This window comes from Amphiura filiformis, chromosome 13 (genome assembly GCF_039555335.1).
Source record: "Amphiura filiformis chromosome 13, Afil_fr2py, whole genome shotgun sequence".
NCBI classification, from domain to species: Eukaryota; Metazoa; Echinodermata; class Ophiuroidea; order Amphilepidida; family Amphiuridae; genus Amphiura; species Amphiura filiformis.
The window spans coordinates 4488399-4502293 of NC_092640.1; the positions used below are offsets into that span (position 1 = coordinate 4488399).

General features: G+C 36.9%; 1 protein-coding gene across 1 annotated transcript in view; it reads left to right on the forward strand.

Moving 5' to 3' along the window:
* Nucleotides 1–9743: 9743 nt before the first annotated feature.
* The window catches only part of LOC140168784 (uncharacterized), a 44711-nt gene continuing 40559 nt past the window's right edge, over nucleotides 9744–13895 (forward strand). Inside the window, exon 1 of the mRNA XM_072192194.1 lies at nucleotides 9744–10008. Within this exon, the coding sequence (XP_072048295.1) occupies nucleotides 9951–10008 (58 nt within the window). The 5' untranslated portion in view covers nucleotides 9744–9950. The remainder of the gene's footprint in view (nucleotides 10009–13895) is intronic.

Consider the following 13895-nt stretch of genomic DNA (forward strand, 5'->3'; position numbering starts at 1 on the left):
ACGTAATTCTTGCGTTTATTTTAAAGTTTCCTAATATTCTATTTTCTATAAGTTGCTTACCTGTACTTTGTTGTGATCCATAATGAATAAATATAAGAAACACTACCATGCATAAACTCCTTGAGGTTTTCATTGCTGCTATTTCCTTGAATGTATCTCAAATTCTTAACCTGTAAATCTAAAGATGACCACCACATTGCAACCTCTCCTCCCGGTCTTAAATTGACTCTGATCGCGATGTCAACTACACCCAAATGATTGCAACAAATTACAACTTAGATGTAGCAATAATTAGTTTACTTTTGTTTCTCACATCTATAAGCCTATGATAGTCTGTTATTTGTACTATTCATCATTAGATATCGGTGTTGACATAGCTTGTTGACAGATTACGTTTTGTTGAAAGGTATTTTGATATATCCGTGATGAGCATTGCATTATGGGTAGTTGAACTTGCCTCATTGTGTGTTTTCAGATAACGTATTACACTAAGGGGCTGTGCAATAATTATGAGCCACCCGGGGGGTAAAATTTCCGAACGGCCCGCCAAAAATCGCGCTTCCCCCCCCCTCGGCATGCCACAAATCGCTTGCCCCCCCCTCTCGGCCCGCCAAAAAAGCTTTGCCCCCCCTTACTCATGCCAAATTTTTGGGATCCCAACTTTAAATAGTCTTGATATATGTTGCGAGCGCAGCGAGCAGGAAAATTTGCATATAAAGCGTTTCTGTACTGTTTTATTAAAAAGGCGCCCGGTGAATGTGCGCCAAAAATTTCTTGCCCCCCCCTCTCCCAATTTAACCCTCCCCAGGGCTCATAATTATTGCACAGCCCCTAAACAGGTATAAATATACTCCCCGTGGACACACCCGCTGGGTTTTTTTGTCTCCATTTTATCCGCTGGTACCTCTAAGTATGAAATATTTTTTCACGAAGTGCCAAGATTAGTCTGGAGGGTGTCTGCTTAAACCGCACGGGCTAAATATTAATTGGGTGTAAAACAATGGTTTGATAGAAAATGTACTTTCTATTAGTTTACATTATGGTGCTGAAAATGTAGTGCATTTGCCTAAAAAGGCGGATTTAAGGAGGCTGAATTTGATCTTTGTGGGGGACACAATTTCGGACTTAATAAAACATTGTTCTGTTATTACCAAATTTATTGGAATTCGAGATGATATTTTCTAAACTACGTCAGCACCGGGGGGCACTTCAATATGAAATGGATATAGGTGTAGGGCTGGCACTTTCGCACTAAGGGGCATTCGGTGAGAGCAAAATGTAAAAATATGGGGTCATTGGGTGAGAGCATGATTTTGGCATTCGGTGAGAGCAAAATGTAAAAAATATGGGGTCATTGGGTGAGAAAATGACAAAAAAGCGTCAAAAACCTCGAAAATCGAATTTTTAGTTCAAAAAGGCTTCAAATTTCTTAGTTTTTTCTAAATATGTAACAAAATCAGTGATAAATGAAAGTTACTGTTCAAATTGAGAAGTAAGGGTCTTTGGGTGACAGATCAAATGGAAAAATAAGGGGTCTTTGGGTGACAGAACATGTGTTCGTAAAAAAATATGGGGTCTTTGGGTGAGAACGACGCTGAAAAAGGGGGTCTTAACAGCCCTACATACGCGTCACCTCCAAAGTGGGAGTGCCCCCCCCCCGGGCGTCAGCAATTGGCAGCCGAAATGCACCTGCATTTTGAATGACCTTCCTTGGGTCAAATGTTATAAACTTACGGTAAAAAAACAACTGCATGAATTCCTGTTTATGTACAGTAAGTAAGCCATTCAAACTTTCTAAATACGTACCACTTTAGGATTCATTTTTTCAAAACTCCTCCCACATTCACAACTGGTACATGACAAGCGCTTTTCAGTTCTGACCGACACTTATTAGTATTATTGGTAATTTGGTTCAGTAAATATCACCTCGAACTCCATACATTTAATAATATCAGATTGGCCAAATTCAGATATTTTACCCCCCCCCCCCCGCCAAAAACAACCGCTCAAATTCGGTCTCCTTAAATCCACCATCTCTCGACAAACTCCGATAAATACTTAACCCGTGCTGTTTATGCAGACCCCTTTCAGATTAGACTTCGTGCAGAAATATTCCATACTTAATGTCAAGTATGTATAATAAGAGTGATGATTTTTTTACTAAGATGGTATATACTTTTATCATTCTGGCAACCAAGAACAGGAATCATACTGCAGTTACTGTCCGTTTTCCTATACACAATACACAGTGCTCTCACCATTGACGCGTGACCCCTACAAATGATGTACGTTGCAAGAATGGGCACTTGCCTAGTTAACATCACTGTGTGAAAAATAACCAGCCAATATGTTAGGTATTCTCCAAACTTCTAGCAAATATATTTCTCTAACATGACCTAAAATTACAGCTAGGTTAGATGTTCAGAAATAGTCGCACTTTTGTAAAATATGAGTGAGGGCAAGGCATAGCTAGCCAACTCCCCGTGTTAATTGAATGGAGATTTGACCGAAAATATTGGTATCGGACTGCTCACTTCTGAAGGATGCCACAAAAAAACGGTACAAGCTACATCTTAACTATTCTCTGGCAATCATCATGATGAGTGTCTTATATAGTATGCCGAAATTGGGTACTGTAGGTGATTGACAAAGGGTCGCACTTTTCTGATAAATAAGTGACAGTGAACATGAAATATCAGCGCCCATAAACCCAAGTTAGTAGCTAGTTAGTGGAGGCCGTCACGGGACTGATTATTGATTATTGAAGTGCCTTATTAATAGATACGCACGATTTAGGGCAAGAAAAAACAAACCGGGACACTTTTGGAGACATCATCATCATCATCATCATCATCATCATCATCATCATCATCATCATCATCATCGACATCATCATCATCATCACTTTCTACATTTTTCTAAACAACATAGGGCCTACCGTTTTAATAAGATTTTTTCTTGAAATGCATGTAACTATAATTATTGTTTAGAGCGTGATGAAATAAAACATCACGATTTTCATCACAAAACAAATATAATGCATAAGAAATCGTTTGTTTTAGAGCGTGATGATGAAATAAAACATCACGATTTTCATCCCGAAACAAAGTAGGCCTAATACATAAGAAATCAATTTTTCGTGAGTGATGAAATAAAACATCACGATTTTCATCACAAAACAAAGTAATAGACCTACAAAAGAAATACATTTTTCGAGAGTGATTAAATAAAACATCACGATTTTCATCACGGAACAAAGTAATACGTAAGACATCGTTTGTTTGATTGCAATCAACCGCGACAGTTCGTCTCACACACATAACAATGCACTGCGATCAAATAGGTTGATGACAACATTTGATTGAATGGACTGCACTGCGCCATGATTACGTGCACCGGTTCAAATCCTTTGTTTGGAGCCAATCAATAATTTCACGTACAGCCTCTATGCAAATTAGAGTTTACACACGCTGCAGCTGGGGTAATCGACCGAAGCTGGTTGCCGTTAGTGATCGAATGCATGAGCTCTATTTGCTTTACTGAATCGACGCTTTACTGGATTAATTTCCTGTTAACTGGGTTTAATGCCACAAAGGTCGAATCGCCTTTGCCATGGACCATGACTGCATCATGTGCGTAGAAGAGGAAGGCAAAGACGAAGATGGCGAGACGACTTAACAGCATATAGAGGCACCACATGGGTACGGGATGCGCAAGACAGACAGAAATGGAAGATTCTTGAAGAGGGCTTCATACTACAGAGGATGAAACAGCCTAGGTGAGGTGAGGTGAGGTGAGGTGAGACATGAATAACGACATTTTATTGGTTAATAGGATGCATGGAAGAGTGTGGATTAGGCCTACATGGTGTATCAAAATGATTGGTACCCATCAGTTTCCAGTGATTATGGACAAGACTACCACAACAAAATGTAACTCAGAAGCTACCTTATTTGTAGATGAATGTTATGAAAGGTCATCAAACTATAAATCCTGGGCACTTCAAGAGAATACAATGTTGCATATTGAAGAACAGGCTTGTCAATAAACACCAAATCTGATTGGTACCAAATATTTTGATACACGTTGTATAACTTGATCATTTTTGAATTGTGGTGTTATTTATTTATTTATTTATTTATTTATTTATTTATTTATTTATTTATTTATTTATTTATTTATTTATTTATTTATTTATTTATTTATTTATTTATGTTAAATTCATGTCTAATGAATGATAAATTCGTTACCCTGTCTGTTTATGCAATACGAAAAATATCACTGGTTTCAGGTCGTATCACACTCTGCATGCGGCCTCGTGTGATACGACATCAAAACCAGTGATATTTTTCGTATTGCATAAACAAACTAATGATATCACCAGATAAACTGATAAAAGGAGAATCATAACAACAAGTTGGTATTATGTGCAACACGATCTGTTCCATGGGGGCCAAATGAGTCAAATTTGAATTTGAAATAATGGCACAAATATGAAGTACAAAACGATCAAATGCATTATAAATTACCCCCTTCGTACATACTGTGTACCATTGTACACATGGACTTCTATTGCTCCCTGTATACCAGGGGAAGCTTATAACTGCAAACAAACACCATGTGAACAATTGTGTATGCATATGCTATCCTCCAGTGCAGAGCGCCCTCGCCTAACTGAATGTCACTTTTCATAATCTAAGAGGGCATCACCCACTACAGCACGTTGCCAGAAGACAGGTACTTTCCCTTTTTAATTTTATATGAAATATCATTGTGGACAAGCTAAATTCTAGTCAGGGGGTTAGTGTAAGACCTGTAGAAAACATGGAGCACTATTTGTGATCAAATGCTTCAAACAAGGGTGGTGTAGAATTTTTTTTAAATGGTGTGTACAATTGTACACAGTGTGTCTCACCTTGTAAATATATTGTGTTCAGTTGTACACAGTGTGACTAATCTTATCAATATATAGGAGTTATTTAGTATACTGTGTACATCATTATACGTGATTTTGTAACTCTTTTGTTAATACTTCCATTTAGTTTATAATTTGCTCTGGATACATTTTTTGGCAAAACCACTCTGTAGGCATATCATTACAGAGATAGTTAGGAGTAACTGGTCGGTGATGGGCCCGAAAATGGATCGTGTAGAGTGGAGTAACAAAATTATTCTCAGAAATCAATGTTACCAAGTTTTACTGCCATTACTTTGTCATAATGTGTACAATTGTATCCAAAAAATCATTGTAAACGTCGTCACTCAGTCACAATGTGTACAATTGTACAATGTACATATGCCCTAATTTGCTTAATTGATGAAGTAATTATTTTTTTTATAGTTTTTCACACATTACTATCCAAAATAGTTATAATAAGCATGAAAAAATATTTTTTTAATCGAGCCATCTTCCTTCGTGTCCGAAACATACACTACAAAACCTCAGAAATTTAGAACCAATCATGCTAGACTACTTTTTCCAGTATGTGATAGCGTAATATTTGTATAAGGTAATGTTTTAAGAAATAAAGGTACTGCATTATCCTTTACACCCAAATAATGTGTCCGAGGCAGTAAAAACGTAAATATTGGGTTCGGCTGCGCTTCACCCATTATATAAACGTTTTTACTGCCGATGACACATTATTTGCGTGTAAAGAATAATGCTGCACCCTTTATTTCTATTCTATTACCATTTAAAGAGAAAATATCATATTTTGGCACAAATATTTTAAGTTGTTTACTTCAAGGTGTACACGTAAATGGCAGCGCGTATCGCGGATATATTGCACACGTAAACAAGCGTAATGCTGTGCGTAGAATGTGTTTCGGCACTTGCAGAATAATGGTCTCTCACGTGACGTGTTTTAAGAAAGTTTTCTACTATAAAGACCTAACTTTCGAGATGGTTTGTATGTTTGAAGGTAAAACATTAACAATAAGGCACACGTTTATACCGCCGCGTTTAGCAAGTCATCATCACGACATTTGTAAACAAAGCCCGCTAGAGTCTGATGACGTCAGACTCGATAAATTCTTTTTATCTCTGTCTTTCTATCTCAATTTTCAAAAATGTCTACCAACATATACATGCCTTGATCTTTTTAGTTGATACTGGCCGGAGACTCCCTAACGACGACTACACAATCCACGTCAGTTCCAATATAAAAGGGCCACGCAGGGCAAAAAAAGCCCAGTGACCGTGACACCATAGAATATATAAATTTGTAAAACTTTTGCCCCATAATTCCCATATTTTGTGGGCTAATTTATAGGTTAAGCTTCTTTGATGTATAGTCCTATACATATTTCTTTTTTTGGGCCTTTTTTTAACTGCATAAAAGAAAAAGGCAAAAGAACTTTTTGTGTTTCCAAAGCATGCAATTAATCCATTGTATTACAAAAATCGTGATCAATGTAGTGATTTAAAGTCACAGCATTCCAGAATATAATGCTCAAATCCCTGTTTTGAACCGACGATCGTTATTACCAACAGGTGCTTGTTGATTTTTTGGTCCGTTAAAAATATGGTTATTCAGCCAGCTATGCAGCGTTTATGGCATTGAGTGTGACCTATATCGGGTGACCTTCATTGTGTGCCGCTATGTTATTACACGGTAGACAAAAATCATCTATTCAGTTACAAAAATTAATGTCTAACTTTTGTTACGAGTCGTTAATGACTCTCAAGGCCAACAACACCGTTCTTCCCAAATTCACTTCAGAATGCACAACTTTTGTCACCAAATCATAACAGAACTAACCATTGGGTGGAACATGTGGCCATCACGACCCCCTGTTCACTCATGCCCCATGAAAATTCTTTATTATTTAAGGTTGGTGCAATAATTTGACTATTGTGTACAAATCCAAAAACTTTCAATATCCTTCAAGGCCAGTTCTGCTGTTTACTTTTATTTTATAATATTATCTCCGGTTACCTATTCCCTAAATATTGGTTCCACAAAAATTGGTCCTTAAACAAAAATAAAATAAAATAGAATATAAATTAGCGGTGGTGAACCGATGCGTGAATGGGTAGAATAAGTCGCGTCTCTTCTTCAATCAACCAAAATAACGTTAATTGGATAATCTACAAAGAAAATTATACCTTTATTCAACTGTCAATCATTACAAGCAATGGAGTATTATGTCTGAAAAGTGCAAATGAAAAACTGCATTGAAGTAAATTTGTAAACCTCAGGATTTCAGATTAAGAAATGTACGGAAAACAAATACGTCTATTTTGTGGAAGTAAAGGTGATTATATTTTTTTGTATCGGTTCAACTAAACATCTCAAATAAAAGTAACTAACTCCCTTAAATAATGGACATTATTCAAAAACGAGCTTATTGTATTACAAATCTGTAAAATGCGTTGCAAGCCGAATTTATTTCTGCGCATTTTGACACCCCATATATGATACGATAGCCCAGAAAACAATAAAGCACAGGTCAATTTAATGTAGTGAGGTCCAGAATTGAAAGCTGCATCGGGGCCATTGTAATATTATGTTGGGGCCAAGTATTTTATATGTTCAGTGGCTTATCAGGGTCAGTTGTTTGAGCGGGCAACATATATTAGTGGCGGGCACCATTTTGACCGTGTGTTACTCTGATAACTGCGGCGAAGCGTGCAAAAAATGTCAATTGGGCTGTATAAATGAAAACGTCAATCATATTATACAGCGAAATGTTGGCATACAGTTGTGTAAATTAGAATGAATTCACATTTTCCTGCAGGTGGAAATTAAACTTGTCTATACACAACGTCAATTGACATTAATCTCCCCACAAGATATATTAATATGTAGCACTGCTGTTCAATCCGATAAAATTATTACAATTTTAAAATGCGACAGGATCAATTAAGTAACCAAATAGTGTCATTTTTCACCCTTGAATGTTGACAAAGCGTTCAGACATGCCTGGGCTATTCCAACTGAAATCCATACCCCCTATGGAAGACATGACCTTAATCTCCCACACATGGAGTGTGAATTTCAAATGGGTTACTTGAATGGGTGACTCTATTTGAAATCTTCATCCCCTGTGTGGGATATTAAGATCATGTCTTTTAAAATGCGACAGGATCAATTAAGTAACCAAATAGTGTCATTTTTCACCCTTGAATGTTGACAAATCGTTCAGACATGCCTGGGCTATTCCAGCTGAAATCCATACCCCCTATGGAAGACATGACCTTAATCTCCCACACATGGAGTGTGAATTTCAAATGGGTTACTTGAATGGGTGACTCTATTTGAAATCTTCATCCCCTGTGTGGGATATTAAGATCATGTCTTTAAAATGCGACAGGATCAATTAAGTAACCAAATAGTGTCATTTTTCACCCTTGAATGTTGACAAATCGTTCAGACATGCCTGGGCTATTCCAACTGAAATCCATACCCCCTATGGAAGACATGACCTTAATCTCCCACACATGGAGTGTGAATTTCAAATGGGTTGTTTGAATGGGTGACTCTATTTGAAATCTTCATCCCCTGTGTGGCATATTAAGATCGTGTCTTACAAAGGGGTGTATGGATTTCAAGTGGAATAGCCCCATATACAAATAAGTAGGTCACTTAAATTATATACACCTTTGATTTTCAAAAGTTCACCACACAAAAAAAGACAGGGCATTAAAACTTTGACTTTATACCTAACAATATTGGCCTCTCTCTGTACCAATTCTTGCCTGTTTTTAGGTTAATCACCTTGTTGTCAGGTATATTTCAAATAATTCGCTCTAGGAATGAATTTAAATGTATTTAATGTTATAGGTATTTTTTATGTACAATGGTATAACTTGGTGTTGTCTGCACCGATTGCTACCATGGCGAGGGTTAATTTACACTGTACAAATACAGAACCAAAAACTGTACTTAAGTTGTACCCACACTTTCCTGTCAAATAAAACTCACCACCAGTAACGATTCTACAGCTACATTATACTTAAGGGAAAGGAACGGCTGTCCAGAATAAGATGTCCATCATATCAACATTACATCGTAACATAGGGCCTGTGATCGTAAGCAGTACTATATATCTGAATGATTAAATGGATTATGCTTCCACCAATGGAGTTGACGAGAATATTATTGTTGTCAAAATGTTTCACGTATGAATGGAACTCAGCAATGCCTTTTCGACATGGCACAGTATACGCCTGTAATAGACAGTATGACATAAGTACGACATAAGATTGTGAATTATGTTACCTAATATACTACATGACCAGGACGAATCATTGTGGCGCATACTGTGCAAGTCAAGTTAAGCAATGTTTGGGATTACGACTCATCCTCCTATATGAACACAATAAAGGCAAGCCATTCTACATTACTTCTACTATATTTTCCTGCGGCTGAGGAGTATTTTAATTACGATGGCCAATTTAAGTGAGACATAGTATTATTTTATCAAAACAATGACAGAATATGAATGGATGCGACTTCAGTTTAACTTTTGAAGGGGTGGCGCCTATAGTTCATAGTTAGAGCTCTTTGAACCTGATAATTTAGCCTTGATGTTTGTAATTAGTTCAATGATGTGTGGTACATTCGCACTGTATATTCGTACAGCTTGGACTCAGTTATCCTGTGTTGATTTTAAATCGAATTTTATATCATACTGAAAGAACATGTTCCGTCGACATTTACCATAAGGCTTTTTTTATATGGAATATCCTACAGCTGACGACTAAACGAACTCCATCTAAGATCATCGGTGTTAGTTTCATACTAAAAGACGATTCTCAAGTTTGTTAATGCGGTTGGTTAATGCAGTCGCAGGCTGTAGTGTGTTGTTGATCTGAAAGGAAGACAATGTCCATGAACCAGTGATACATTTGCAGGATCATCATATTAATAGAGTATTCTCAGTTCGTATTTTATTTAATCTGATGGTAATGTGACATGATATAAAGACGCCACATCCGACCAATGATGTTTTTTCGATTAGTGATAGTCACACTTCTTGTCCAGAGCACGCTTCAACAAGGTAAGCATTGCAACCTCGATATGAATTTTATATTACGTTATTTGTATATTACTTTTAATAATGTACATTATACTTTGGAGTTTCCATATTCTTCTTTTTCTTCTTCTTCTTCTCGTTCTTTTTATTACCGTTCTTCTTCTTCGCACTCTTCGTCTACGCCTTGTTTGTAGGTGTTTTCATTGTTTTTCTTTATCTTTTTATTTTTTATTTTTCTGGTTTTTTTTTTGGTTTTTTGCATTCTTTTACTTCTGTCTTCTTATTGAAGAAGTGAGTTGTACCTACTAACAGTGGGTTGTAACAATATGTTATACCCACCCACTAACAGTGGGTTGTACTCTCAAACACACTTTTCCCTATTATATTAGGATCCTTAGATAAGTGCTAAAACGACTTGGGTATAATATTAAGACCAATCTTGCGCTCAAAGAGATAACAGACAGACTCCAAACAGTCAAACAGTCACCCCGATTCACCCGATATGAGGGCCGATTATACGCGTATTTTTACAGACTTTTGTGTAAACGCGAAGACAGGCAAAGCTCTGTCTCATGTATGCCAAGGCACACAACGCTGCCGTGATTGTTAGACCATCTTCTCTGGTTAGACACGGCAAAACCGAACGATCGGCCCTCATGAATATGCGAGAATTCTTAGCATACAATACACGGGGACTTTGACTGTTGATAAATAGTCTGTAGTAGTCTGTGGATCCCAGTAAACACAAAACATTTTCGACATCATTCGCAAAAGGTTAGAAAGGTTAGGTTGCCAGAAAACGTTAAAATGTCTGGTTATATTAAGGGTATAAAACATTTTCATAGCATTCAAAAACGTTTTTTGATAACTTACTGCAAATATTTTAACACGTATAATGTGTTGATAATATATTTGGCGTAAATGTTTCCAAAATATGTTTTACAATAACATTTTGAAAACAGTTTAAAATATTTTTGAAGCGGGTTTTCATACAAAACGTTTTCTTGACGTGTCTTGACGTTTCTTGATGTTATTACAACATTTGTACCAAAACCAAAAATCCAAAATATAACCTGTTTTAAAAACGGGTTTTGTGTTTGCTGGGATGCTACTTACGAGCAGAAAGTAAATGACATTATAGTTTACACAATAAGTACATATTCCGAGATGATGTCGGTATCACTGGACCTATCACTATCTGTTAGCACCAAATAGCATAACATAGAATAGAAATACGCAACGGGCACTTAGTAATGTGTGAAAGTTAACACACGTCACCACCACGACGGTGAATTTGTTGTTGTTGTTGACCTAATCTGCAAAAGAACCTGGAAATGAAAATAATTTGAAAAAATTAAAATTCGTAAAATAATACCATCTTAGTGCTGCCACTGAATGGAAAGATCGTGACCATTTACATAGCTTTACGCGTTCTCTGTTCATGTCTAACTTCTTTTGAGGTGCGTAAATAGTTTAAGGTGACAAACAAAAAAGATACATCAAATTGTATTCCACACTAACACCGTGCATAACATGTGATTATCTTGAAATTATTACATTTATTGTTTGGAAATGTAATTATGTTATGTATGCACACAGAACTTGCAGAAAACATATCCAAATATTTTTCTTTGGTGGTTTCACGGCAAATAATGACATTGTATTTGATCTAGTTGAGCATCCATGCATGATTTTATTTTTATTCACTTCTGTAACAATAAAGTTATACCTGCCAAGATTTAAAGGCCGCTACAGACTCCCAGTATTCATCGTAGAATTTGTAACATATCTATGTTATTATTTCAGGTGGCATGAAATGCCACACTGATATAATTATTGTTGAGCATGGAAATCTGATTCTGCTTCTTACACAGCCCTGACGTGTGTCACGCTGTGTTCTTTTTCTTACAGGTTATTCTTTCTTTATATCAAGTGACATGAAATTCCACACTGATATATTGTTGAGCACTGAAATTGGGGAGGTCAGGTTAGTATAGTAGTCTTCTCACTCGCTTCTCACCATTGTGGCCCGGGTTCAATTCCCCGCGGTGCCACATATGAGTTTGGTGCCGATCCATGCTCGTTCTCGCAGGTTTTTCTCCGGGTGCTCAGGTTTTCCTCCTGCTTCTAAAATCGGACCTCTTCCCATATCTCTATCCCGTCATATCTAGAGGCATCCCTTGAATTTAGTAGCCTCCGAGCACTATTGGGTTTAGCCTGGCTTCGGCCGAATGTTATAAATAAATAAATAAAAACATTTGCTTCTGCTTCTTTTGATTCTTTCGGCAAACCATATTTTAAAATGCTACTAGTGCCAGACGCTTGCATCAATCTCCACCAAACTTGGCCACAAGAAGCAATGACCCAAGCTGCTTCTAAGTTGTACACAGTAAGGGGTGAAAGGTCATGTAGCAGTCTCAATAGAGTTCATTATGTGAAAATCTTTAAAATGCTACTAGTGCAAGGCGCTTGACCCAATTTCGGTCAAACGTGGCCATAAGAACCGCTCACTCAAGCTTGATATATTAGTTGTACACAGATAGGGGTCAAAGATCATATAGCGGATATTATGGATAATTTAGTGATAATCTTTAAAATGCTGCTACTCCTTTAAATTGCATGCTATGACCATTAAACTTGGTCAGAAGAACCACTGGCCCAAGTTTTATATATATTGTACCACAGCTTAAGGGTAAATTCAAGATCAATGGTCAAATGAGGTCACTTGTTAAAATTATTTGTTAAAAATTGATATGGCTTGAAACATATTTGTGTACAATTTAACAGCTATCATTAGGCAAGGTGACCTACATTTATAGTAGAAAAGCCACAACTTGATTTTTTTCCAAGAAAAAATTATATTGTGAAATACCCAAGTATTATAAAAGCATAATCTAAACCACAGAAGATAGCTAACAGTAAATCGCACATAAAATTTTTTTGGGAGGGGGTGGAGGTTATCAACTGTATAATTGGACCGGGTAAGAGGCGTCGCGAACTGTTATAGAAGTGCAATTTCCCTTTTTCGTGGGTGGATGGCAGTATTGGTAGTAGGGGGTGTTCACTCAAATGTTAAACTTTGCCTAGGTCAAAGGTCAGGTCAAATTTGAATGTTCTCCGATGGGACTGTAACTTTGGGAAAACAATCCCTGGCACTTGGGGAGTATGAAACCGCAAATGTCATCTGAGGTCAACGGTCAAGTCAAATTTGAAGTTGCTCCAATTGGTCTGTAACTTGGGGAAAATGATCCCTGATACTTGGGGAGTATAAAACTGCACAGGTCATCCGAGGTCAAAGGTCAGGTAAAATTTGAAGTTGCTCCAATTGGGCTGTAACTCGAGGTTAACAATCCCTAGCACATGGGGAGTATAAAGCGGCAAGGTCAACTGGGGTCAAAGGTCAGGTCAAAGTTACTCCAATCGGGCTGTAACTTGCAGAAAATGATCCCTGACACTTGGGGAGTATAAAACCGCGAAGATCACCTGAGGTCAGGTCAAATTCAAAGTTGCTCTGATTGAGCTGTAACTTGGAGAAAATGATCCCTGACACTTAAGGAGTATTAAACCGTAAAGGTTATAAGAGGTCAAAGGTCCGGTCACATTTCACGTTCTTCTTATTGTAACTCGGACGAAAATGACATCTATAAACAAAATAAACAAAAACTATCCTTCCATTATTAGCATTTCCCCATCTAATATCACAGTAGCTCTAGTTTAATCTAGTCCCATTCTATTTCCAGTGATGTTTAAGGGCTAACGAATCTTTGATAACGTAAAATTGATAATATTTTACGTAGAATATCTTTTAGAAATATATTATCGATTTTAAGTCATCAAACATTCGTTAGAATGTTAAGCTTTACTGGAAATAAAATAGGAATAGATTAAATGACGTAGATATGTATTACATC